Source organism: Bombus impatiens, unplaced genomic scaffold (genome assembly GCF_000188095.3).
Source record: "Bombus impatiens unplaced genomic scaffold, BIMP_2.2 scf_1112, whole genome shotgun sequence".
NCBI lineage: Eukaryota > Metazoa > Arthropoda > Insecta > Hymenoptera > Apidae > Bombus > Bombus impatiens.
The window spans coordinates 335,592-362,434 of NT_177531.1; the positions used below are offsets into that span (position 1 = coordinate 335,592).

At 32.8% G+C, this 26,843-nt stretch overlaps 5 protein-coding genes across 17 annotated transcripts; 2 read left to right on the plus strand and 3 right to left on the minus strand.

Annotated features, from left to right (window-relative positions):
• Positions 1 to 1,248: 1,248 nt before the first annotated feature.
• Positions 1,249 to 5,931, plus strand: LOC100746903 (protein pygopus). 3 transcript variants are annotated; one of them, XM_012391705.3, is made up of 5 exons: positions 1,249 to 1,569; positions 2,315 to 2,562; positions 2,648 to 3,667; positions 3,751 to 3,896; positions 3,976 to 5,931. In XM_012391705.3, the coding sequence occupies exons 2-5, from the start codon at positions 2,347 to 2,349 to the stop codon at positions 4,094 to 4,096; spliced, it is 1,503 nt and encodes a 500-aa protein (XP_012247128.1). In that variant the 5' UTR covers positions 1,249 to 1,569; positions 2,315 to 2,346; the 3' UTR covers positions 4,097 to 5,931. The 3 variants fall into 3 exon arrangements, with proteins under 3 accessions (XP_012247128.1, XP_012247129.1, XP_003493502.1); XM_012391706.3 differs by having other exon boundaries at positions 2,330 to 2,562; XM_003493454.4 differs by having other exon boundaries at positions 1,250 to 1,569; positions 2,265 to 2,562.
• A 1,658-nt stretch (positions 5,932 to 7,589) lies between these two features.
• Positions 7,590 to 12,664, minus strand: LOC100747024 (tubulin polyglutamylase TTLL13). 6 transcript variants are annotated; one of them, XM_033323698.1, is made up of 13 exons: positions 11,906 to 12,664; positions 11,763 to 11,844; positions 11,382 to 11,672; positions 11,145 to 11,301; positions 10,977 to 11,077; positions 10,696 to 10,824; positions 10,398 to 10,623; positions 10,113 to 10,294; positions 9,804 to 10,035; positions 9,560 to 9,721; positions 9,320 to 9,485; positions 9,140 to 9,228; positions 7,590 to 9,059 (listed from the first exon to the last, which is right to left on the minus strand). In XM_033323698.1, exons 1-12 carry the CDS (start codon positions 12,180 to 12,182, stop codon positions 9,146 to 9,148), a joined length of 2,088 nt encoding a protein of 695 aa, XP_033179589.1. In that variant the 5' UTR covers positions 12,183 to 12,664; the 3' UTR covers positions 7,590 to 9,059; positions 9,140 to 9,145. The 6 variants fall into 6 exon arrangements, with proteins under 6 accessions (XP_033179589.1, XP_033179585.1, XP_033179588.1 ...); XM_033323694.1 differs by having other exon boundaries at positions 7,590 to 9,485; positions 11,906 to 12,305; positions 12,377 to 12,664; XM_033323697.1 differs by having other exon boundaries at positions 7,590 to 9,228.
• Positions 12,665 to 12,768: 104 nt separating this feature from the next.
• Positions 12,769 to 15,141, minus strand: LOC105681513 (D-aspartate oxidase). The gene is made up of 7 exons (XM_012391677.3): positions 14,418 to 15,141; positions 13,828 to 14,040; positions 13,533 to 13,758; positions 13,401 to 13,468; positions 13,189 to 13,306; positions 13,009 to 13,110; positions 12,769 to 12,924 (listed from the first exon to the last, which is right to left on the minus strand). Exons 1-7 carry the CDS (start codon positions 14,600 to 14,602, stop codon positions 12,814 to 12,816), a joined length of 1,023 nt encoding a protein of 340 aa, XP_012247100.1. The 5' UTR covers positions 14,603 to 15,141; the 3' UTR covers positions 12,769 to 12,813.
• Positions 15,142 to 16,310: 1,169 nt separating this feature from the next.
• Positions 16,311 to 20,583, minus strand: LOC100747142 (ero1-like protein). 5 transcript variants are annotated; one of them, XM_033323700.1, is made up of 9 exons: positions 20,481 to 20,583; positions 19,716 to 19,977; positions 19,340 to 19,543; positions 19,076 to 19,233; positions 18,806 to 18,991; positions 18,674 to 18,720; positions 18,242 to 18,590; positions 17,864 to 18,157; positions 16,311 to 17,705 (listed from the first exon to the last, which is right to left on the minus strand). In XM_033323700.1, exons 2-9 carry the CDS (start codon positions 19,839 to 19,841, stop codon positions 17,654 to 17,656), a joined length of 1,416 nt encoding a protein of 471 aa, XP_033179591.1. In that variant the 5' UTR covers positions 19,842 to 19,977; positions 20,481 to 20,583; the 3' UTR covers positions 16,311 to 17,653. The 5 variants fall into 5 exon arrangements, with proteins under 5 accessions (XP_033179591.1, XP_012247137.1, XP_024226910.1 ...); XM_012391714.3 differs by having other exon boundaries at positions 19,918 to 19,977; positions 20,481 to 20,580; XM_024371142.2 differs by lacking the exon at positions 20,481 to 20,583 and adding an exon at positions 20,078 to 20,263 and having other exon boundaries at positions 19,918 to 19,977.
• Positions 20,584 to 21,491: 908 nt separating this feature from the next.
• Positions 21,492 to 26,645, plus strand: LOC100747262 (cullin-5). Of its 2 annotated transcripts, none has more exons than XM_012391710.3 (11): positions 21,492 to 21,570; positions 22,321 to 22,530; positions 22,608 to 22,787; positions 22,855 to 22,996; positions 23,077 to 23,391; positions 23,467 to 23,939; positions 24,031 to 24,294; positions 24,380 to 24,535; positions 24,815 to 25,095; positions 25,175 to 25,298; positions 25,376 to 26,645. In XM_012391710.3, the coding sequence occupies exons 1-11, from the start codon at positions 21,538 to 21,540 to the stop codon at positions 25,568 to 25,570; spliced, it is 2,373 nt and encodes a 790-aa protein (XP_012247133.1). In that variant the 5' UTR covers positions 21,492 to 21,537; the 3' UTR covers positions 25,571 to 26,645. The 2 variants fall into 2 exon arrangements, with proteins under 2 accessions (XP_012247133.1, XP_003493505.1); XM_003493457.4 differs by lacking the exon at positions 21,492 to 21,570 and adding an exon at positions 21,642 to 21,803 and having other exon boundaries at positions 25,376 to 25,570.
• Positions 26,646 to 26,843: the final 198 nt, after the last annotated feature.

Here is a 26,843-nt window from a genome sequence, read left to right on the forward strand (position 1 = left end):
TATTCCTCCGATCACTTCTAATAAATAACACCGTTCTTGGCTCGAGGTAAATCTTAAATGGTTAAACAATTATAAACATATAATAAACTATCAATATTATAATATTATAAAAAATAATAAAACGATCAATATATTTTTTGATATTATAAGATTATACTATTACCGATATGTGTATCATTATAATAAATGGTTAACGTGTTAACGGCGCCCTACTTAAGACATCGATAAAGACTTACGCTTCTTTTTATCAAGGGTCACATATACATATGTCTATTCTGCTTAATGTTCATGAACAATACGCGGGAATATGTTAGAGTATAAAGAGAAACTCTCAGTTCCAAATGATACTTGAGTTTCACTTTTACTTAGTTGACAGTGATTTACCGTTCTCCGTGTTAATAATGACGCGGTTCATCCAGTTTGTCCATATGAATTCTTACCGAAATAAAATTCAAGAAAGATAAGATATTTTTATTGCAGTTTCGTGAACTATATCACGAGTAACTACGAAGCAACTGTCCGCGGTAGATATGCGCGAAACCCATTTTCCAGTTGTTAAACCCCACTAACTTGCTAATGTAACTCAAATAATTAAAGTGACGTGTACAGGCCCTACTCTGAGGTTACAGGGACAACTCCTGGATCCTAATGCGAATGGAAGATATAACGCGTGAAACTACCGTGTGAGAGAGGGAGAGAGAGAGAAAGAGAGTGAGAGAGAAAGAGAGAGAGAGAGAGAAAGGGAGAAGAAGAGAAGGAGAATTTCAAGCACAGGTAATAGCGTCGTCAAAGTAACGTATGTTTTATACTAAACTGCTCCATCTTGAAGGAACTTCCTTCTGTTCTCAAACTTCTGCCTTGAACTGTGAACGTTTCGCTCAGAAGTTAATCACAGAAGCTTTTTCTTCATATTCATCCTATTCATTCTATCATATAACGTGCGTGTACTCAGCACGACAAATTACGACCGAACGATTCATTTTTGTAGATTTCACATTTCTTGGGAAATAAATTTTCTTTGGTTAAAAACACCTTCAATATGATTGAATAGGGAATGATTTCGAAAGAAACATTCGCGCATTGGATCCACGCAACTAGTATTCACCAGTGTTAATAACCAATATAGTTTCTTAGATAGATTAAAAGAAAGCTTCGCGATAATACGAAGCTGCCTTAATATGTTGATTGTCTTGATGTTTCAGGAATGCAGCTAGTACCGCCATCTGCGGAATACACTGTGCAATATTCTTACGCGAACAATACAACCACAGGGACACGCGTAACGCGACAATGGCGACCTGAAACATTGGCGTGCGCTTCCTTGCTCCATATACTTCTGACATCTCGCCAGTGTTTACCGTACTCCTTCTGCATGTTCGTGAATGTGAAACATATTCGTGCTAGCATAAAATATGTGACTGGTGAAGAGGAACCATTAAAAACGAGTAACTGCGCGGATTCAGCCGTTGAAGCTAGCTAGGCGCACGACATAATTCAATGGTGTTAGTCTCTGCCGAAAAAACGGGAAAGCCATGTATACAACGATATCTTGCCGAATATAATGCGTTGGTAAATATGCGAATTATTTTTATTCTTTACAACTGCCGTTTATTTTCGACCGCACATCTCTTATGTATTGCTAAACGTACTAAATGATTTAGAAAAATGTGTAGGTTAGGTTGGCCTGAGAAACTGGCATCGGCGGATTTTATTTTGTTTTCTTTTTAAAAGATTGTCTACTTTTTTTACATTACTTTTATCGCTTTAAACGTGTTGTCGTTCAATGTCATGTATTATTTTTATTCGAATGATGGTTATTTAAACAAAACATATTGAAATATTCTGTATTTATACCAATATACAAAGTATAGCAACTTGCGATTATACATGTATTTACCTGAATGTATACACTTAAGAATGTAAGATTATAAATATATCTTCAAGAAATGTGTGCATACTATACCCATTAAATTACAAGAACCATTAAATTTCATAAAATTACCCACTGAATTAAATTACAATATAATGGATGTAGATGCTGAAATTTCAGTCAGATTTATATCATATTCAAATAATGTCACATATAAGTATTTATTTTATAATTTACTTTATAATTTATCTCAATTAACAATTGTACAAATTTTGATCTTTCATGAATTGAGAAGCTAAGTGTTCTTGACATAAACAATATATATTCTAAGTTTACTTGTTATAATTGTAAAACATAAAATAAAACATAGTATTTCTTTAATTAAAAATACTAGTGGAGCAGTAGTAAAGACTTATCATCAAAATCTATTGTGGTGCTGATAAGGCATGTTAAAATAAGGCAAGCCAACGAGGGAGATGAGCCACAATATTGCAGGCATGCCACCCTTTGCAAGGATGCCTTTGGGGGGTATGGGTATGGGTGTGAATATGGGTCCTAGTGGCCCACATCCTGAATCTTCTGCTCACCCTCATCCTCCACCACCGCCACCGTCTGGTGCCAATCCAAAAAAGAAACGACGTACAAATGCAAATGTTGCTCAACCATCTCCGCAACAACCTCCAATAGTACAGGTAACTCTTTACGCTATAATTGATCAGCATACCATTAATAATCGTTATAGTTCATCATTTTATTATACCCTAAAAATATTTTCAGGATTTACTACCTCCACCTTTAACTGGCTATGGAGACACAATAGTAGCAAGTAACCCTTTTGACGATACACCACCGCAAACCACGCAAACACCAATGATGCATGGTGGACCGCCTCATATGCATCCTCATCACCCACATCATATAAGTGGACCACCTATGAGAGGCATGAGCCCTTTAACTTCTATAGGTGGAATGAGTCCTATGATGCCTCACAATATGGGTAGTATGAGTCCAATGGGAAATTCGCCCATGACAAATCACATGAATCACATGGGAGCAATGTCTCCTATGAATCATGCACCAATAGGTGGTATGAGTCCAATGAATAATATGGGCCCCAGCATGCCACCTGGTCCGATGAATACCATGAACAATCATATGAATATGAGTCACATGGGTAATTCTCAACTTAGCGGCCCACCTATGGGTAGTCCAATGAATAATATGAACAGTGGCCCAATGGGTAGTCCAATGAATAACATGGGACACAGTATGGGAAGTCCTATGGGTGGTCCGCTGGGATCTCCTATGAATACAATGGGGGGATCAAATCATATGCCTAATGGACCAATGAATATGAACAATATTAATAGCCATATACCACCCAATAGCCCACTGAACGGACCATCTATGAACAGTGTAAACAGTCCACTTGGACACAACGGATCTCAACCACATCCAAATCATATGGGAAATAATCTTAATAACTTAGGAAGGCCCATGAATGGACCCATGACTACCATGAGTTCAATGGTATCCAATAATATGAATATGAGTGGCCCAAATCAAATAAATAATATGAATATGGGTGGGCCACCAATGAATAACATGTCTAATATGAGTATTAATCATCATAATCAAATGAGTCACATAGCTGGTCCAATGGGTACAATGTCTAATAATTTAGGTGGAGGTCCACCAATGGGCCATCCTATTAACATGGGAGGTTCCATGCCACCTCATGGTTTTCAAGGTCCACCGGGGATGGGACCGAAACCAATGCCAGTTTCTGCAGGAAAGGTAGATTAATTTATCAATATCATCGTACAATTGCATCATAAATTTACGATGGCATCTAAATGTATATCATTCTAATATTACAGATATATCCTCCAGATCAGCCAATGGTGTTTAACCCACAAAATCCTAATGCTCCACCTATTTATCCTTGTGGAGTATGTCACAAAGAAGTGCATGATAACGATCAAGCGATCCTTTGTGAGTCCGGTTGTAATTTTTGGTTTCACAGGTACGTAAAAAATTATATTCTTTCTTTATACATTATCATATAAAGAAACATATACTTAATATGTAAGAATTTGTTTTAGGGGATGCACAGGATTATCGGAAACTGCCTATCAATTATTAACGGCAGAAGTTTATGCCGAATGGGTGTGTGATAAGTGTTTGCAATCGAAAAATATACCTTTGGTTAAATTTAAACCATAACACTTCTTGACTCGTCGTATATGCGACACACGAGTGACTCTTTGTTAGCGTTTACACCTTGTACACGCACACGTGCGCGTGTAATTGCACACACATAAACACATACGACATACACTAATGCACGAGCAAAATCGTGCATATAATATAAACATGCGCTGTTTGTTAATATCTTAGCTTTAACTTGTTGAAATATTAGGGTATTGCTATGAGTCGTATTGGTGAATGAGATGGCAAAAACGACATATGTTCAAAAGTTATATTAATTTTTAAGTCTGTTTACAAGTCTGTTTACAAAGTAATTTATCTTTTAACTTTTGATATTCCTGACCCGTTTTCAATCAACACTGTGAAGTATAAATGAAATCGGAGTCCAGAAAGCATAAAAATTTTAAAAAGATTTATAGGTATTAAAAACTGTACAGTCACCTGTAAACTTCGTTTGATCTGTTATTTTTAATTGCATTTGATACAAAATTAAAGAATAATTATACAAGATGCATCATGCAACTAAACGAAACCATTTCTTTAAAATAAGTAGAGATAGAACAATTTATCAGAGAACAAAATTAAATATTGCTATCTGTTCTATATTGCTACAGTACTTTTACGTATTTTGTGCCTCAATGATTATGCATAACACCATCTAATTTTGTCTTGTAAAATATTTTCTCTATCTCTAATCATAAAATGTATATAGCACCACCCATTTGCGTGATACGCAACCCTATATACATGAAATAGAAAGATATGTACGTATATATATGTGATAAACAGCGAAAATTGCTGGAACTGCATATTAGTAGCAAATGAAACAAATACATATATTCTGTTTACTTTATTTAGCTTTGGGTGAACGTTCCTGCTAAATTATAATTGATATTCAAAAATAATTAACAACGTGTATTACTTCATCAATTATTTCTAGTTATGTCATTGTCATTTATCATCAGGCTCGTTACGTTGATTAAGGATTAAAGTGGTATTTAAAAAAAAAGGAGATATTGCAAATGCACATCTAGCAACTATTTAAGAACAGAGTAATATGAATTTTAAGCGATGTAAATTGTTCTCATAACGCGATTACAAATGTTCGTGACTATCTTCAAGTACCAGAACAACAAAAAATTTCTATAAACCCGTTCGTACAATTGAAATATTACCGAATTATTTTAGGTTTCTAAAAAATGCGTTTGACAATGGTGTGCTATGTAAAGAATAAGTATTGCTAATACTTTCAAGCATATATTATTCTCAAACGCCGTTTTTTGCTCCCAAATGTTACAAATAAAAGTGCTGCGGTTCTTGTATTTTTATATTTCAAATATTTTGGTATAAACCATGGTCAGTTATATATTTTCGAGCTACTTTAGTGTTATAGTTTAGAATATATTCAAAATGTAAATAGAACCAACACTAATGAGAAGTTTTAACACAGCATGTATAAAGAATATTTCTATCTGTTTACAAAGATCAATCAACGGTTTACGTGATGAGAAAGGAGGCTTGAAAAGTCGAATTTCTTTTTTTCCATCAAAGATCATGTATTGTTTCTTGCCATGGTTTATGCTGGGGTTTAATTTGGCACTTATCAATGATAAATTTTTTACCTGTATGATTCTTCATATACCTTGACAAAGAAACAGCACGAATTCGTTTGATGGATAATTTGCAGGGTCTTTCTGTATTATATATAAGATCATGCGATGAACAAATCACGTATGTTCATTTAAGCAGAAACATAAAGACTCAGATTCATAAGAAACTTTGGTGTTCAGGGAATGCAGGAATGATTACCGTGTAAACGAACCTTACGGAATAAAATGTGGAAACATCAATACTATTGAATTATAATGATAAGCATGATGTCAAAAATATGTGATGCATTTATGTTTTCTGCAAATCCGTCTTTTCTTGATGCAATAATTGCCGTAACTTAAGAGAAAATTCGTACAAATATGAATTAAACTCAAGACACTTCGTATATATATCGAATGAAGTCTCGTATTTAGTTGCAGTAATAAATTTGTGCACACATATGAACACGCATACATATATTACATTCACGCTCTTCTTCGTCAAGTTAAGGTTTATTGTTATATCTGCCACAGACATTTGGTGTCAGTACTAATATAATAGTATATTGAAAAAGAACTGAATATATTATCGACGTGAATGATTAATGTAATGCAAAAGGAAAGGAATAACTGAATTCCGTCGGCAACTAATGTAAAATTAACAAGTCCACGGATTGTATAGTTTTATTTATATAAATATATATATATATAAATATATATATATATATGTATATAAATATAGCCAGTTATCATTTTACTACTTGATGCCTGCGTTATACGGAGGACTGACTTTGAAGATTTCTAGAATATCTCAGATTAACTAGTATCTCTAATACACGGCAGAGTTAACTAGTTATTCTTCTAAACTTTAACTCTCGAGTTTCTCTCCGTATAATTCACGCTTTAAGCTTGTTTTATTGTAATCCTTTTTAACAAATATTATACATGAGTAATGTACACAGGATCCTATAACTACATAATGCTCATATTAGTATTACAACGAATAGAATACCATCTTCACATATCTTCATCCTATATTTTGTCATGTTATGACGGAACGAGGAGCGAGGGGGAGGGGGGCACGCTGAAGATCTCGCGCGTTAACGTTGCTTTTTTTTCTCTATTACGAAAAATTATATATGGGAATGCAGGGGATTAAGCATATAACGAGAAGAGAAATATTACTTGACGTGACGGTTGAGAGGGGGAGGGGGCATGCAATCGAGAACGATGCTAGGTATTTGAAGGATCAAAGATAATGGTTTTCTAGTACAAACGAATGAATCGTAATTTAAGTAACTACTAGTAGCTGCTCTATTTTTCAGAGGTAATTTACGTAAGTTGTATCGTTTGCGAACGAAACCGTTATGCGATCACTGAACATGACGCACGCCTAAGAACGAAACCTTATGTCTAAATGGGAAGAATAAGTTCTTTAACTTATGTTTAACAGTAGCTTAATCCCTGTACAATTTGTTCAAAGCAAATGCATTTCTTATGTGTCTGAATGTTTGTCTCATTATACTACCTTCAAATTCTGTCACCTCGTTGTTTTTCAGCCTTTTATCTTACCATCAAAACCGAGACGTTCTCGTAACACTCAATGCGTGACGATTTATAGATCAACGATTTCACGAAAATAGACACCGCTTATGTAATACGATATTACACAAATATCCAAATATTCGACTCTTTCGTTGTTCTTTAAACATTTGTAAAATTTTATCGAATTTGTATGTATTCATTTATGTATATAGGTCATTTACACTCTTTCGAAGGTAAGCGATAGTAACAAAGCGACATTAAATTCGCGCGTATAATGACTATAATACTTATCAATTTATTGTATCAGATTTGTAAATATCTTCTGTATCGTGTTAAATCGAGCCAAGAATGCGTTATATGCGTTTATCGGGTCATTTTTTATTTTTGCCGAGACACATGTAATGACGATAGGGGAAGGTAATGGCTCCTATTCCTTCCCTAGACAATCACTTTACATCTAAATTAAGGACTCGATTATTATTTGAGTTTTAAGGAAAACCTGAGCGTTTGAACACGCGATTTGAATGCAGCACCTTATTATTATTATCATTATTGTTATTCTGGACTATTATCAATTAAGTACTATTATTATGATTATTGTATTATTACTTTGTACAAGATCAATATCTAACATTGGTAATTGAATTTTCATTCATTATTAATCTTAACGCTCCTGTATTTTGAATAAGCGTTCAAGAAACGTGTCGCGACGAATCGATCGTTGATTTTTAATTGAAAATTGTGGTTCCATTGATAAAAAAAAAAAAAAACTATTGAAAACGGAAGAAATTAAAAAAAGAAACAATGCAGGGCATACAAATTGACAACAATGTCTCACATTAATAGAAAAAGAAATGTCTACGTGTTATTATGATCGAAAGGTATACACGCCAAAATTGTTCATAGATTATTTTTTATCATGTGAATGCTTACATACATATATGCATACATCACAGATACATGTGTGTATAGCGTGTATGTATATCGCATCAACGATAAACATTATTATACATATTGCAGGCACGTTACATGTATATACGTATGTCATTATTAGGATACACAATCAAGATGTGCGATGAAAATTTCGATTACCGAAGCGTGTATATGTTCAATCATTGTGTGTGTGTGTGTGTATGTATGTGTGTTTGTGCGCGCGCGTGTGTGTGTACATATTTATATGTCACTTTAAATAACAAATCCATATATGTTGATTTTTAAATTATTCTTGTATATATCTTGCGAAATGCCATCCGTTAATCGAAACATAGTTAAAGTTTACAATAATCCCTCTTTTTGAAGTGATTCAAATTAACAATTTATTTTCATAGTTTAACGTATTAGTCTTTGGACTTATTACTTTTAAATATGGGGAATCTTTTTCCTTTAACATGAAGTATACAGTTTGATATTAACAAATCACTCGTTAGAGATTGCTTAAAAAAAGTAATTGTAAAATACAAACGTTTTCAAATTTATATCTAATCTCATTGTGTTTTTGAATTCATGAATCGCGACGTACATTTGTTAAAATTTCGACGAGTTGAACTCTCCACGTTTTTCAAGTGTATGAAGGCGCACGATATTCGATAAGGTACGGGCCACGTGGGCCTTCGTTATTCGACAGCTTTGATCGTTCGAATTTAGATTATCCATCCAAAATTTCTCCGGTATCCTCGGTCGAATATAAACCGGCACCTCGTTACAAATTACTTTGAAATCTGTAATTCGAAGAAACTGCTTTTGTACTTTGTACTCATGACACTCAAACGTATACCTCACCTCGCACATAATAATTTCTTATCTTTTAAACCCGTAAATAGAAAATTATTATCCGGCACTTTACCCTATGGAAAACAAACAAAACATATTTATATAAACTTACAAATAATAACTAATTAATTTCATGGAACATTATCTACTTTACTTGCTTTCAGGCAAAATTGTGGCGACTGACTCGTCCACGGTTCGTATCTAGTTTCCATTCCAGAATGCTGATGAAGATGACACTTGTGCCTACAAATAGACGCGCTCTTGCTCGTACTATCCGCATACCCGAGTTTTCCATACAATCCGTACTTCTTCTCGTCGATAGCTCGCAACGTACCGTTCTTTTTCATTGCCATATAGATTTGCTCCAACATTCCGTAACTCTTGATCAGGAAATCTCGTTGAGCCAATGCCGTAACGCGTTCTCTTTCCTCAGATTCGCAAATGATCTCTGGCTCGAACGAGTGTGAAGTATTAGTAGCCGAAATTGCCTGCTTCTTTGTCTATACATACGTTTGGAAAATTATTTCGTTAAAATTCAATGCTTTACGACACTTAGTTATTTTGAAAAACCGACATTCGAATGGGAAGAATTCCTTCTCGATACATTCGCACACTTGTTCCTATCCTGATCGTGCGTCGTTGTTGACTTTTGCGTTACGTTTGGACTCTCTGAATGCAATTTCGAATCGCTCCATTTGCCAGAAATCTTCTTGCTTTCTTGTTCCTTTATCTTCATCTATCAATAAAATTCGCTTTTATGAGCGCTTTTCGGATCGAGCTGTTCGTTAAATATACTTTTACGTAAACTGATGAAACACCTCGTTTTCCTCCTTTTGAATCCTTGACGCTTCTTCCCGAGCTCTGGATGCCGCGGTATCTTGATACACGGAAATGCTGCTTTGTTTAAAGAATGGCTCGTACCTTTCACTGTCGCAACATGGATAGATTCTGCGGAAATTGCCCATATGCTCGTCCTCCCATTTAAATTGCTTCTGCAGGTCTTCCTCCGGTTTGTCAAGCTTCGTTGTGCCGACCGTCGAATCATTCGTACTGTACCGAATTCACGATCCGAATTACCCCTTTACCCGGAAACAAATTATGGTACGAGAACATTTCCATTAATTTACCTGCCGTCCTTTGTGTTTATTCCCTGAAGCAATCTATCCCTAACTCGCTTTCTATCTTCTTCAATAATTTTCTTCTTGTCGCATTGCTGTAAATTTAACATTTCGAACGTACTCATCAGCAGACCTTCCTTCACATCCTTATCGATTTGTGCGTCCGTATGAAAACTCGGCGAGTGATTTACCTGAAGTATATTTTTTCCCATGAGCACAAAAGGTGTGTGCGTGCATACGCGCCTATGTGTGTAACTTTTGGTACGTTATTAAAATTGAGACCTCGATCGTTACCTCCAAAAGATATGGTTTCAACTTCCAATCGAGTAACACGTCAAAGCCCAGTAGCTCGAAACAAGCGTAGGTCTTATCGTGAGTTGGAAAACACGTGTGATAACTGTGCTTCAGAACAGGATGTGCTGCCAAAATCGTTTTTATAATAATCTCATCGATCTTACGCCATAGTTCATCCACGTCGACGTCCTTCATCTTAAACCACTTGTTCAGAGTGGATATTTTCCTGCATACGAAAGATTCTCGTCATTCTGAAGGGGGTTGAACGAAACGACGCTTACAAGAACATACCACCAACCTTTTGCTACCAATTTCATCGTCGATTACATACATTCGGCTGTGCTTATTGACAGCGTAATTCGTTAGGTGCATAAACACGTTGGACGTATTGTGACCGGTTGGTTCCTTGTATCTGCTCGTGGCGAACCTGAAACGCGGCACGTACAGAATAAATAACTCGAATTTAATCATTGCACTCTTTACGATCGTACGTCTGCTCTCGACCGTCAGCACAGCTCGAGTTTCGTACGTCGCAAAGGTCTCAAAGGATTAATTAAAGGCAAAATGGTGACTATATACCTCGCAAGACCGTCGTTGTAGACGTAAATCCTAAGGGGATCGCACGAGGTGAGCAACGCGTAGATACGAAGATCGAATTTGTAGCCGTCCACCAGGAAGGGCTACAGACACGAATGATCTTCACCAAAAGAAGAGTAGAAACGAACGATTAAAGTTGAAAATGCATACCCTAGCCACGTAAACCTGGCAGATCATTCGCTCGCTGGGTTTAACATCTTTTAAGTTTTTTGTCAAATAAATGCCGCGCCCTTGACAGCCTGTGTCAGGCTTGATGATGAAAGTTTTGGAGCGTCTCAATTTAGCATAGGCTATTGCCTCTCCGTGGCTAGACGTTTTGATCGACAGATAACGTAAATCTTCTAATGATACTATCAATTACTTCGATAAAGGACAGAACGTTCTTACTCTGCGGGAAAACACCATGTCTTGGGGAAGAAATTGTAGTCCTTTGGAAAAAGCCTCAGCATACGATTCAAGTTACGAGCAAGCAAATCTTTTCTACAGATTTCTGTCATTCCTGGAAAATGATTGACCTTCTGATATCTTTTCATATCTTTCGCTCGTTCCACGCTCACGCTCAAGTCTGTCCAGTAAAGGTTCCAGCTGCTATCCTCGGTAACTTCTTTCATCCCGAAACGAGCCGCCACTCGTCTCACCGCGTCGTATTTGCAATTACTCGTGCATATTGTCAAGTATCTGTAATCGTAAACATCTAACAAATACGAGAAAACAAAGAGGAAAGCGAAGAATGATATTTTCGATTTCTTTGATAACAAACTACTGTACCTCCGTTTTTTCTTTTTCTTCGCCTTGATCGAAGTTCCTTCCTTTCGCGACTCCACGTCGGTCTCCACGAACGACAAATCTGCTGCAATATCGTGTACATAAATAGAACTGTTTACACGAAGCGCAAGCTTAGGGACAAATACCTTTGTCGTCCTTTTTATCAGCGAAACATTTAGAAGCAATCGGTTCCCGATCATTTTTAGTCGAATCGTTAGATGGAAGAACGTTAAACGAAGTATCAGATACCACGAGTTTCTTGCACCGGTTTCTATACACTGTTTTACATGATCGCACTTCGGCACTGGAATCAGATTCACTGGTGATCTCGTTGTTTATCGGGTAACTCTTCTTCGTATCGCCGGCTTCGATCTCGCGCTCCACCATCAAAGGACGTTTGTTGCTGCGTTCGATGAGGTTCATGACCGGCGTATCGCATTATTCTAAACGAACTGTCGTCGCATGGCTTTAATTTGATCATATGTCGAGCCAGACCTGCATTATACTTCGATCCGTCAATTTTATTCCGTACGCGGGACCGATCACCTAGACAAACGAGAAACTAATAATATCCTCGGTGAAAAAGGTATTCGACTGTGATCAATTTATTGACGTACAAGAAACCAAAATTCGATGCTATTTACAGAAATGCCCTTTCCAAAATAGATCGTCTCGTTTCACGCATCGCACCTCGCCTCAATTGTTTTTCCATTTCTCGAGGCAAGAAGGCAGCCTCGTATCCTAATTTCAATTTAAACGGTGCAAGACTTTTCAAGCAAAATGCATGCGACAATGCGGATTAATCGACGGTTACTGCGGTGCAGCTCGTGTTAAACCTTTGCTCGAGAAACTTTTCGTTACTTTAATTACGGCGCAACGTTGCTTTACAAAGTTCGTGCAGTCGCAAAAGGGATCACGAAAACTTGCTACGTATGTATGAAACAGCGTTGTCAGCCGTAGGATTATCACGAGCACGCGCAGGCTTGCCTAACGTAACAAACGTAGCATATTCTTTGGAAAAAGATCTTTTATTATCTTTCGCTTATCTAAGACTTTACAGATTCGATTTCAAACTCGTCGTATTCTCTACGATGTTCACAACGTTCAAAGCACAGCCCCAGCACAACGTCACGCCACTCCCTCCGTGTCCGTAATTGTGTATTATCTGCAAAGGTTCACATTTCAACAAAGGTTTCAATTGATCGAAAAATTTATACGTTTCACGTTCATCCAGCTTTGTTTTCGATACCGTAACTTGTCTGCCTTGAGAAGACCTGCAAACTTCAGCTTCAATACGAACTTGGTACCTTCCAGGTCTCAGGCCAACCCACTCCTTCGCTATTTCAGCTCCCTTCGAAGAAAGACGATTAATAATTAATTACGTGTCATTACGTGTTCGATTTAGTTAAAAATTTTAAGAAAGCTATACTTTCAGAGCAGGTAAAATGCGCACACATCCGTTATAAATGAATTCTGAGTCTTCTTTTCGTGGTGTGAGGTCGAAATCGTTCTCCTGGTGCGTACCACCCAACACTACACTGTCGATGCTTTCGAAAAAAGAATGTCGACATTATAAATAAATAAATACAAAATCGTTGTACGATTAACGCTTAGAAATATATCTTCGATTTAATTCGTTACTTCGGTATTATGTAATTGCCATCGTCGTCGTCTACCAATAACCCGTGCATTACCCAGGATGCCGTCACCTTAAACGATACAATGCGTAAGGAAATCTCATACTGTAGTATATCAATCTCTAAAACTACCAACCCTAGCAACTTGACCTCTGATAGACTTCACGGCGTTATCACCCACGAGTTTACGTGCACCGAGGCCGCTACAGTTTATTATTAAATCGTATCCATCGTCGATTAGTTCGTTGAACGTGTGAATTTTCCTGTTTCGTAGTTTTCCGCCTATTTGGAGGAATCGTTTCATTAACCAAGGCAACAATTTAACTGGCTCGCACGTATACGTCAGGAACATCCATCCGTGTCTATAATTCGTCACGCGAATTAATTACAATGACATGAAATATTGCAAGTGAATTCCATTAATACCGTACTTATAATTGGCATTCCACTCTGCGTTTAGTTTCTCCAATTCACTGGGATTTAGTTCGTACGCGCCGTACACCACTTTCGTCCAGGCTAGATCGAGGAAACCATCGGGATTACTGGTAACACGGTACATCGGTATCAAGGAGAGTCCTATTTCAGAAGCCAAGCCCGCTTTCCAAAAGTTTTCCAACCATCGATACGTGATTTCACTCCATTGTCTGTTAGCGTATAGTGCAGTTGTAAAACGAATATAAATTACGCTTAACCCTCGTCAGCGGAGGCTGGATCATTGCTGTCACGATCGTCGAACGCTTTATTTTATAGCGATTAAGTGAACACGGTCAATTAAAAAAGGCTGCTTACCTCTACGTGATAACTGAATTAAAAAATAAAAATAAAACGTAACTCGGAGAGTAATAACCGTAAAATATTTGCATAAGTCAACCTTCGCTGTTTCACCGAGGATCAAACTTCACCGATCCTTTCTCTTTGATTTCGTCATAATGAATTTTAACATAGTACATTCGAGTTACGTACATAGTTCACTTTTCCAGCTAGAGACAGCTCTCAGTAGCTCAAAATACTAAATACTCACGATATTTTGTCAGAAGGAGTGTTTCCGAGAAGATAAGGACTCCATATACCGGCACTTCCGTCGCCGGTGGTAGCTGGTGAAAATTTATCCGAAAATATTTGCACCTCGAATTGTGGAAAACTGCTTTTCACCGCGAACGCACTTGTCATGCCGATCACACCGGCGCCCACCACTGCCACGCGCATTTCAAACGCAAATCCGATATATAATTTCACGACAAACCTCCAAACGTAACTAATGCTTCTCGTAGCAGCATTCGTCAAAGATGTTTAAAAAAAATAAAAATTGCATGACTCGAACGATAACCCCGTCATTTTGTATTCGTAAATCGCGGTATATAAATAACCGCCGCTCTTCGAATTGCATCAAGCGAAGATAAATAGAAACAAATCGACTGATTAGCTATACACATTAAGAACACTACGATTCCTCGATGTTGAAGAACATCCAAATACCGATTAATTTTTAAGCTATAAAGTCTTCAAGAACGAACAGTGATTTATCTTAATTTCTTTTAAATGGAAGATTACGATGAACTTACGATACCACATATTCCTAGCATAATGCCACTTCACAGCCCGACAATATTATGCTAGAATATGGGAATCGCGGAAGTCAGCGCGCGGAAACTGTTGTGAAAAAATTACCATGTCGAGGTCCAAGCGATGCTCGTTTCGTGGCGCACCAACGATAAACGGAGCATAATACTTTAAATTTCGCATCTCAAAGGTCTTATACTCTGCTTACCGATAGCACGACACACGATTTCGTTTTTACGGATATGACATTTTCGTGCTCGAGATCCATCGCAGCCCCGAGGCGATCCTAGAAGGATCGTGTAGCGCTAATCAAAAGGAAATATTTTGAAGCGGTCGTTTTGACGTACGATCCATCGACTGAGCCCTGCACACGTATCTGCCTCCCACAAGACGGCTGACCGAGGTGCCTGATGACAATTCGTGATATGGAGTATTTGTTTACATGGCATACGAATACCATAGACATAATACGGCCCGGAAATGCGATAAAGAATAAAATGACAGGATAGACGGTAATGTTCTTGACGTCTCGAAAAAAGAAAGTTATTTTACTCGCGTCTATATATCTTACTCGAGAAATTAATCGACAACATATTCTTCGAGCTTGCGATTGTGCGAGTCTCTTAGGATCACGATACACCGAAGGCGTATATTCGTGGTACAGTTGAAGTGAAAAAAATTCTATGGCTGAAAGTAAGACGAAAATTAAGAATAAGGCTGTAATCTTGGTAAATCAAATTTGAAAATTTGTTCAGTACGCGAGCTGATAGATAAAATTTCACTTTCAAGTCCGATAATTGTTAAATTAATTGTTAAATTATCGTAAGTATTGGGTTATGACAAGAAACGTGTCTTTATAAATTTATTCGAAAATACTAGATTCTATAAACATTGCTGGTTGCAACACAAATGCGACGATAATAAGAATACTCGATCGAATATACTTAAATATTAGAATATGAATTATCATAAAACACCTGAATCGTTCTTCGAGATCGTCGCCAGGGTGGTCAACGATCTTTCTCGACTGTTTTCGCGGTTCAATGGGTTCGGATAACAGACGCTTAGGTGTCTGTTATCCGAGAAGATTATCGACTCGGTACGTTGATATTACACCGTACTCTGCGTACCAATATTCGCTCGGAGATTCGCCTTGTAGTTAAAATAAAACGGAATAAGAAATTACAAAATGCTTGCTAATAATTAGAAAATGATTTATTAAAAGAATATTAGAAAATATGTATATATGGTTAAAAACTAACGATAAGAAATCGAGAAAAAAGCCTTACTCGTTAAACCATACACGCAGGAATGATATTCGTTAAGAGGGGGGATATAAATAATTTACGATACATAAAATATTGATGGTATTGTAATTCATATTATATTCGAAACTTCGTTATCTTTTATAATCGCATGTATCAAATCTTCTACTGAAATGAAACGTGTTATATTTTCTTAGAAATAAGCAGGTTACATAATAATTTTGCTACTTTAGATTATAAATAAATCCGTAAAAATTAGACACACCACACTAATTCATATCTGTATATAAAATATACATTCTTCCACACTATAATCAAATTCATGTTATAGTTTTCATGTAAGGAATTCATAATAGAATTTTAAATTTTTCGTATAATATACGACCTATTTAGATAAATTATATTCATTATAAATAAATGTAATGGAAAAAGTTTATCATTTAATACATTTTTGTAATCCATAACTTAATACGCTGTTAACTCGTTATTTTATAATCCGCAAGTAGTATAATTTAGCGACAATAAATTAAATTTACGCCTATATACAACAATATTAAATATTTTATAAACTATTATGAATTAGTATATAGAAATATAATACACTGGTGTTTTCTCTTTGTATGTAAATTTGTCGGAAAATAATGTGGAACCTTCTGTCGCCTTCGTTATAAAAACATTTTTCAAAAAATGTACACAATATTATACAAAATTGATTTATCTTGGACGACTTTTATAATATCTTATTGAACCTCAAACGTTACAGTCTATTTGCCTGTAGAACCTTAATAACCAACATTATCTTTGTAAATAGAATAACATACTAATGGTTACATTGATAACAATTTTTATTAAAATAAAAGTAGATGTAAAAAGACAAGCTATAATTTTTAAAGTTTGAAATACTTGTGTATATATCAGTAAGAAAATTTGAACATTTTATGAATTCGATAAATGAAAGTTCTTTCGAAACTGAATATGCTATATGCTGTTTCAAAACTGGTACAAGAATCTTTTCTATAGAAGAAATATTTATCACAGATAGAGTTAAGTTATCATTAAAATCGCAATAAAATAACAAAGTGCAATCATATGAAATTTGACACTTTTTTAATAATTCAATCAACATTATATTTATTCAATGATAGTTCTTCTTTTTCTTATTAATATTAAACTAATTCTAATTATAAATAAAAGATATAAAAAAGATTACGCGTTAAATGTAATAATTTTTATTGCGATTTTATACCACATTTTAAGTATAAATATAAAATTTTTAAATAATTTATAACTGATACAAAAATCAGTTATTTTATAAAGTTACTATATAATTAAATGTATAAATCTAAATAATCAAGGGTTATATAAATATAAAGATTTGTGTGATGTATTTTACCAAAGTAACTTAATCATCTGATTGTTAGTCTGTATTCTGCTATCTCATCATTTGTCTAAATTTATCCAACTCGAAGATACTTTCTGACAATCTGCAAAATTACAAAATAATTAATTATATTTTCTGATAATAATTTTTCTCCTTATATAATCTGCAAAATACCTTAAAAGATGACATTTACATATAAAAGCTTAATATAACGATGATAAAAATAAGAATAAATATAAAAAGCATAATTGTTCTGCTTACCTTCCAATAGCGTTTATAAGTGCAACAATTTCGCTTCTTTCTAAGAAGAATTTCTTTCTATTAAAATTATTTAATGTTGATTCCCATCTGTCAAATTTTCCTGAGAATAGAATTTTTAATGCTGTGCCCAAACCATGCGTTTGAAGTTTTCCCCAAAGTTTACACTTATCGCACCCTACACAGTCCATAATACGAGATATATTCCTAAAATGTTGTCTAAATTGTTCCTTCAATAACTGAGCCTCAGCTCCACCAGTAAACATAACGCTTTCGTTGAAATGATCAGGAAATGATCTAAAACACATTAATATTAAATCTATAAGCATCAATTCATTAGTTATAAATTAATATAATTGATTAGTTAAGACTAATACCTACTTAACAACATTTAAAATATCATTCATTGCCAAACGGGTATCTTTATCTTGTGCTTTGTTACCAGTGTAATATTCTTCTCTTTCCAAATATGGTGCAGCTTTTGCCAAAGCTCTTAATTCAAGCAGATAAGTAAAATATAAATTTTTTAACCAATTTGGACCTTCACCTCCTGTTTCCTCTGGTGAAAATCTTTTTTGGAACTCTTGCAAATTAGGGCCCCATCGGCCACCAGGCACTATCTCTAAATTGTCTTTTGGTGTCAACAAGTATTTTGAACACAAATGAATATTAATACTAGTATGAAGCCCTGATATAACACGGTAGAATACCCTTTTTTCCAGACACATCCCTACAAATTATAATATATCACAATAAAATCAATGTATATTTTGAAATATATTATTAGTATACTATTGAATTAAAACTATTCACCATTTATTTTTGAAGATTGAATAAAATTATGTGGCGAATTTTCAGGTCTGAAATTAAGTATACGTATATAAATATAAAATGCAGCAATTTTTAATATCTATTTCATTTTTTATCATTAACTTATATTTTTACCTAAAACAATTTTCCTTGTAAATACTGCGCCATATCCTATGTGCACTCTGTCCTTTATAACCTGTATATCTTTCAGGATTTAGCAAAAGGTCCACATATTCTCCAGGACTAGACTCCTTCACACAAAAATTATCTTGAGCATCATCATATTGTTTCCATAATTCAAAATCTTTGTAGTTCTCTGAACTAAACAAAATACATCAAAATGAATTTGAAATCTTGTTTATAAATAATTCTATTTATGAATGTGCTAGAAATATTCTTTTTTACCTAATTGTTGTGTTTAAATAGCCCAGTTCTTTATTATGATCTTTAGTCCTATGTAAGCAATCATCATATTGTATAGAAGCTTTGTATTTATCCGCAGGACTTTCATTAAAATGACTGTTCTTTAACATATCTCCTTTTAAACCATCTGGAATGTCTTCCTACAAGTATAAAAATATATATAATATACATAAATCTCAACAATTTGTATAAAATGATATTGTAATATCTTTGCATATAAATCAAACTATCATATTAAATACTTACTTCCTGACAAGGTTGCACATGACAGTATCTTATAGCACATTTACTATCATCAGCCCAGAAAGGGCATTCTTGTTTTAAATTTACTTTATAAAAGCGAAAATAATCTCTGACTAGAAGACTCTGAACTCTTGGATAAATTTTCATATTATTAAAGTAATCCACTGTATCCACATTACAACTGCAGTCATCAATTGATCCCTTCAACTAAATTTTTATAAACATAATTTAATAACTTAAAGTTATGAAAAAGATATTAAGTTAAAGATAATATAAGATAACATATATTCACATATGTTAAAGTTGACAGATTTGATTGTAGGTTATGTTTACTTTTTATGAAAAAAGTTGAATAACGGGAAAACAACGAGAATAGTACCTTACAGAAGCATTGATCATTCTTTTCATTGTTCGTTCCAAAATAATTGGAATGTACAATAGAAGGTAAACACATCGCAAATAATATTAATATGCCGAGCATATTTTCACTGGTTTCGCACTTCATAATTAAATTCACTGGTATACCTATCAATCACGTTTTCTAATTGATAATAGTTATCGTACGTCACCGCGGTACTAACCGAGGTTTCCTCCTTTTATAACACCGACTAGACTACGTGCCACCAGAAACGTAAATTACCCTGTCAAAAGTAAACTTTATTGATGCTTTCATTGTATTGCTTATTGATTAATGTTGTTCCATTAAATGTTCCTCTATTAAATATACACAAATCCACCTACATTTATACAAGTGTTATATTTTTTATTCTATTACATATTTAAGTCAAGCTAAAGTATAACGGTATTTCACACATCTGGAATGTTTTATCTCATCTGTAGCAGACGACCTGTAATCTTAACGTGACGTGACTACAATCACGCTGCCACAGACATGTATTTTTCTTACTAACTTTTTAGTTTAATTATTGTAATACATATTTAACTATTTATTAAATAGTCATTAAATAGTCATTTATTAAATGTCATAATTTTAAATGTAAAATTTCTAATAAAGAATGTGGAATATGTAGTATGTAGCAAATAAATCTTATAGTAATATATTTAAATTATAATGTTTGTAGATTTTTAATTTACCATTATTTACATAATAATAATGAATATGATTTCAAAATGTTCAATTCACATCTATACCCAGAAAAACGTTAACACAACTTCATTTCTATAAATATATATAAATAATAGATGTTTACTCCCCTCTTTTTAGCTAACCATATCCAAGTTTAATTCCACGTGTACTTATAACATTTGTTACTGACTTTAAATGTAAAAAATAGAGTGTTAGAATGATATAATAAGTCATTAAGAGCCGAGAAAAGTATTAACTTTTCTTTAACATTATCTTAAAGATTGGCCGTTTTAAATATTTACGTCGATTATCTATCAAATAACAAAATGAATTTAATATAATATAATATAAAATTATTCCTTTAAAATGTACATTTTTCATTTCACACAATTCAGATGTCATAATAAATAACTTGGCATCATAAATTATCCAAATACAAAATAAAATGTTCTTAATTTTGAAATTAAGTTTAAGAAATATAATATAAAAGAATGTCAATAGTTCAATATAAATTTAAAATACATTTCTAATGTAAAATATAATTTTATTATACGTAGATGAAAAATTACTTTTTTAAATTTTGTGCAGCATTTAAATAACGCTACTTTTCATCTATAATTATATATTATTTTCGTTTAGAAAACTTAATTTCTGAATAACGTTTTATATAAATTTGCGCTTTAATACATATATATATACTGTTTTATTATTACATCGCTTTAATATACATACATTGCAATCAGTGCTATAAAAGCTATACATTAAGAAAATATTTGTCTTTTATTCGAAATTTTCTAATACTAAAAGTACAAAAACTGTGAAGTTCTTGCACAATGTTTAAAAAACAGCGTTTTAAATAATAAGGAAACATATATAAAAGACATTAATTTTGTATTGTATACAAAAATTAATGTGAACTTTTTATATATAAGAGGAAATGAACTTGGTTTTACATTTATCTTCTACATCTTACATTCCTCTTATTTTTTCCTTAACCTATTTAACATTCCTACATGTGATCTATCTACCTGTATATATATATGTTTTTACTATTTTACATTTATTAGAGTCTCTCATTATAGTATTACATTATAGTACACTATATGTATGTATTATGTTGTATTACGTTTCTTCCTTAGAAAAAATGGTATGTATATATGTATCATCTTTTTTTTAAATATATATGATATATCGCGATAAATAAATGTAAAATCTACTTTAATGTTAAAATAAACATCTATTAAAGTATAAATTGACGTTTAAAACAATCCTTATTATAATTAATCAGTACTGTTCACTGTAATACCTATTGTTTGTACTCATTGGCGTAGACTCATTGCGGTATAGGACATGTCAAAACTTTATGCGAAGGTGCCGATGGTTAGTTGTCATTGAATAATAATATTTGTATTTAAAATCAATTTATACTGAGGAATAAATCTGAGAATGATCTTTCAAACTTCTTAAATTTATAAGATTTTTGTTTTATTGTTTTATTTTCGATAATATAATATAAATCTTTATAACCTATACAATGTTTCAATTGTCAAAGAACGTTTTGAACTTTAACGTATATATAAATATCTATAAAATTGTACATAAAAAATATTTGAAAATATTCATGCAATATTACTGTATACTAATACAGTATACTAATGATTAACTTAGATATTGTTATTTTTCAACAATTAGATACTAGTTTTTCAATTATGTAGTAGAACTATAAATCATTAGTTAATAAAAATATTTTCATAGATGGTATTGTACATATATTTTAATTTTTATGTTTGATAAAAAAAATAATGCACAATGAATAAGATAATATTCGTGTTAATAATAAGAGTTTAGTATGTAAACATAAAATTAAAGTTAATTTTGTACTAAATTATGTGTTTAGGATAAAAGTCAGTTTATGTTTGAAGATAAATGGCCATGTATGAGACCAACTATTTTGAAATTACTCAAACAAGAACCTGTTACTCAAGCAGAATGGCAAGATTTATTCTTCTTAGTTCATGCAGTATGTGTATGGAATGACAAAGGTGCTCTTAAATTATTAGATGCGCTCAAAGAAGACATAATGGATTTTATAAAACAAGCTCAGCAGGTACATATTATAATTTATAAATACAAAAAAAATATTTTTATCAACAGAAAAATATTATTGTTTTATGCACTTTCTAGAGAGTTTTAGCACACCAAGAAGAGCAAGCTTTATTGAAAGCATATATAGCTGAATGGAGAAAATTTTTTGCACAATGTAATTATTTGCCAACACCATTTAGACAATTAGAAACGTCTCTTGCTGGAAAGGCACCATCCAGTGTTCAAAAAAAAAGCCAACCTGATGATATTGTTAGAAAAGTAAAGTTCTTTTTTTTAATTTTTCGATAATATAATTCCATAATATACATTTTTTTGTTTATTATAGCTAATGTTGGATAGTTGGAATCAAAGTATATTTGGAGAAATAAAACAAAAACTTCAAGATTCAGCTATGAGACTTGTTCGTGCTGAAAGAAATGGTGAAGCCTTTGATTCACAACTTGTTATTGGTGTTAGAGAATCTTATGGTATATAACAAATTTTTGTTTATATAAATTATCTCCTTATACATCTTATAAATTTAAAGTTGTGTTGAATTACATTACAGTAAATTTATGTTCAAATGCAATTGATAAGCTTCAAATCTATAGAGAGAATTTTGAAGCAGCATATATAGAAGCAACAGAAGCATTCTACTGGGTTAAAGCACCTGAACAGCTATCATTACATGGTGTAGAAAATTATATGCGTTATGCTGATGCAAAGTTACAAGAAGAAGAACTTCGTGCCCAAAAATACTTAGAACCAAACAGTGCTAGTGTACAGCTTTTAACTGATTGTTGCGTACGTGTATTAGTGGCAACTTTTAAGCCAGCCATATTAGCAGAATGTCCGCGAATGATTCAGCATCGTCAAACAGATAGTGAGTATAATGTAATTTGAATTATATTTTTATAATAGCATTTTTGTAATGGTATAAAATGAATTACAATTATAGAACTTAGGTTAATGCTAAAACTAATGGATAGAGTTCCTGAAGGAGTTGGTCCAATGTTAAGAAATTTAGAAGAACATATAGCAAGTGCAGGTTTAGCTGATATGATGGCAGCTGTGGATGTTATTACTCAAGATTCTGAAAAATACGTTGAAAGATTATTAGATCTTTTTCGTCGGTTTTCAATTCTTGTTAAAGAAGCATTTGATGATGATCCTCGATTTCTAACTGCTCGAGATAAAGCTTACAAACTTGTTGTAAATGATGCAACGGTATTCAGATTAGAATTACCTGCACGTCAGTGTTCTGGTATTGGTACAACGATTTTAAATAATAAACCCAACAACAATAATAATGGACAGCCAGAATCAAAGTGTCCAGAACTTCTAGCTAATTATTGTGATATGTTACTTAGGAAAACACCACTCAGTAAAAAATTAACTTCTGATGAAATTGAAAGCAAACTCAAAGATGTAGTATGCACCTTAACTTATATATATTACTATTATATTTTTAATATCTAAAATCATTTTATCTCATACTTATCTTATATTGGTTTTATTTTAGTTATTAGTGTTAAAATATGTTCAAAATAAGGATGTATTTATGCGCTATCATAAAGCTCATTTAACAAGGCGTTTAATATTAGATACATCCGCTGATTCTGAGAAAGAGGAAAATATGGTAGAATGGCTTCGTGAAGTCGGAATGCCTGCTGATTATGTTAATAAATTAGCACGAATGTTTCAAGACATTAAAGTGTCACAAGATCTAAATCAACAATTTAAAGAGCAATGTAGAGCTGCTATTGCAGATAGTATTAACATTAAGGTATGAGTTAAGATGTTATAATAATATTTCGGTTTATATATTGTGAAACATATATATTAAAAGGCATTAATATAATTTGTTATAGATATTAAATGCAGGTGCTTGGGCTAGAGGTAGTGAACGTGTCACCGTAAGTTTACCACTGCAACTGGAAGATTATATTCCTGAAGTAGAAGAATTTTATAAAAAAAAACACAGTGGAAGAAAATTACAGTGGTACCATCATATGTCTAATGGCACGGTAAGAAAGAAAATGTCTTGTAAACAAAATATTAGAAAAAGATATTTTTATATCCTTTTAAGTATTGTTATGATTTAAAAAGGAAATTTTTTGGCCATAATCATAAAAGTGTTAAGTGTTAAGTTTCGATCAGAAACTATGTATATGTTTATTAAAGCAGAATAACATAAATTTTTCTGAAGCAGTAAACATGGGTATAGAGTAAAATTTTTCAAAAAATTCAATATCTCGGTTCTAATTTTCAGCTTCACCTTGCAACCAATTTGGATGGTGTTCCAGATAACATTTTCTAACCAAGTGGGACGCTTTGATGTGGATGTAACAACATTTCAAATGGCAGTTTTATTTGCTTGGAATCAGCGGCCGTTTGAAAAGATATCATATGAAAATTTGCGATTGGCAACAGAACTTCCTGATCCGGAACTCAGACGAACTTTATGGTCTTTGTGTGCCTTTCCAAAACTCAAACGTCAACTTCTTCTGGTTGAACCACATGCGCATAGTCCCAAAGATTTTGCAAATGATACACGATTTTGGGTGAACCAAGAATTCGCTATAGTGTTAGTAATACTTTTTGAAAAATCGCGCAATAATTTAATTTACTCAAAATATATATAATTAATTCTTTTTAATTCTTAGGAAAAATGGTAAACTGCAAAAACGAGGTAAAATTAATTTAATAGGAAGACTTCAATTATCAACTGAACGAAGTAAAGAAGAAGACAACCAATCCATTGTACAACTTAGAATACTAAGAGTTCAGGTACACTTTCTATTCAATTAACTTTGTCTTTTTACCTTCCTCTAAGTAAAATTAATGATACATATATCTTTTAACAGGAAGCAATCATCAAGATTTTAAAGATGCGTAAAAAAATCAGTAATGCTCAGTTACAAACCGAATTAGTTGATATATTAAAGAACATGTTTCTGCCAAGTAAAAAGATGATAAAAGAACAAATTGAGTGGCTTATTGAGCATAAATATATACGTAGACACGACGATGACATTAACACCTTTGTGTATATGGCATAGGTCGGGATTATACATACGTATAATACTGTTCTTATGATTAATATTATATTTTTATAAAAATTCAGTTCTTGTTTATCAGATTGTATGCTCAAAAATCGCAATGTAATTGAAAGATGTTAACGTTGTTTGTAACATGTTCACAAAAAACACATCTTTTAAATGAAAAGTTAGTACCATCATACAGAGTCATATCGTTTATAAATTATGATTGAATATGATATCGCCTTCGACCATGAAAATATATATTACTAAACAGGTAACTATTATAATATTTCAAAAACTCGGACTATAAAATTGATTAGTTTTTTCTTTCTCTTTCTTCTTTTCTTTCTTCCAAAACTTGAAAACATCAAGGGAAAAAATGTACAAGATCAAAAATTTTTATTTCGTTATATGTCATTATGTTGTCTTTTACTTTTGACGTAATCACAATTTCATAAATATAGTTTATACCTTCTGTTTTATACAAAAATAAAGCAAATTGTTTAAAATATTTATAAATACTATAAACTCGTCACAGATGTATTTAATTTTCAATGACGATGTTCACGATATGTACATTATACATTTTAACACACGTCTAAACGTAAATGCATGGATATGTTTATTTACTGCAAGTGTACATATTTTCCAAATATGATTGTTTTTCATTGACTTATTTGAATTGTAGAAAGTACAGAAATTACAGAACTTTTTGTATACAATATTTTTTGTATTCTGTTTTTATGAACTACATTATGTTTCTTTTAACCGAAATAATATTAATAATTTTTGATTGAAGAAATGTAAAATGAACAAAAATTCATACAAAGGGAGAATATAAGAAATGGCCTATACCGTTACATATAAATGTAAGGTTATAAAATTTTAATTCTTTTATATTTTAATAATAAAACGTTGTATAATCCCTGTACTAAAGAAATTTTACATAATTGTATTGTGAACGATAAGATCTTTACTCAACACACGCATTACTATTAACATTTATGTGTATAAAGCTTTTATATTATTTCAATATGCGATTGACAAGTGTAAAAGTGAACAATTTCGAAATTAAAAAGGATTTTTTATATTTTTTGATGTATCTTATTACATTTTTCCTATAAAGTATTATTTTAAAATACACAAATTTTCATGAATAAAACAATACCTTTTAAAATTAAGCTAGAATATCTAATATAATTTAAATTAAATAATTGAGTAAATAGATCATAAAAAGACATTTTCTTTATCTCTGTAAGATTCAGACATAAAAACAGGTTTTGAGTAACAT

Coding starts and splice junctions, on each gene's coding strand:
- LOC100746903 (XM_012391705.3), top strand. CDS start 2,347: ATGAGCCACAATATTGCAGGCATGCCACCCTTTGCAAGGATGCCTTTG. Junction 2,563..2,647: donor AACAACCTCCAATAGTACAG/GTAACTCTTTAC, acceptor AAATATTTTCAG/GATTTACTACCTCCACCTTT. Junction 3,897..3,975: donor TGTAATTTTTGGTTTCACAG/GTACGTAAAAAA, acceptor AATTTGTTTTAG/GGGATGCACAGGATTATCGG.
- LOC100747024 (XM_033323694.1), bottom strand. CDS start 12,182: ATGAACCTCATCGAACGCAGCAACAAACGTCCTTTGATGGTGGAGCGC. Junction 10,825..10,976: donor TACAACGACGGTCTTGCGAG/GTATATAGTCAC, acceptor GCCGCGTTTCAG/GTTCGCCACGAGCAGATACA. Junction 9,486..9,559: donor GGAATTCTTCCCATTCGAAT/GTCGGTTTTTCA, acceptor ACGTATGTATAG/ACAAAGAAGCAGGCAATTTC.
- LOC105681513 (XM_012391677.3), bottom strand. CDS start 14,602: ATGCGCGTGGCAGTGGTGGGCGCCGGTGTGATCGGCATGACAAGTGCG. Junction 13,307..13,400: donor GGCAATTACATAATACCGAA/GTAACGAATTAA, acceptor TTTTTTCGAAAG/CATCGACAGTGTAGTGTTGG. Junction 12,925..13,008: donor CTCAAGGCAGACAAGTTACG/GTATCGAAAACA, acceptor GAACCTTTGCAG/ATAATACACAATTACGGACA.
- LOC100747142 (XM_033323700.1), bottom strand. CDS start 19,841: ATGAAGTGCGAAACCAGTGAAAATATGCTCGGCATATTAATATTATTT. Junction 18,591..18,673: donor TCAATCTTCAAAAATAAATG/GTGAATAGTTTT, acceptor TATAATTTGTAG/GGATGTGTCTGGAAAAAAGG. Junction 17,706..17,863: donor CTTATAAACGCTATTGGAAG/GTAAGCAGAACA, acceptor GTAATTTTGCAG/ATTGTCAGAAAGTATCTTCG.
- LOC100747262 (XM_012391710.3), top strand. CDS start 21,538: ATGTTGTATTACGTTTCTTCCTTAGAAAAAATG. Junction 24,536..24,814: donor ATCATATGTCTAATGGCACG/GTAAGAAAGAAA, acceptor ATGGTGTTCCAG/ATAACATTTTCTAACCAAGT. Junction 25,096..25,174: donor AACCAAGAATTCGCTATAGT/GTTAGTAATACT, acceptor TTTAATTCTTAG/GAAAAATGGTAAACTGCAAA.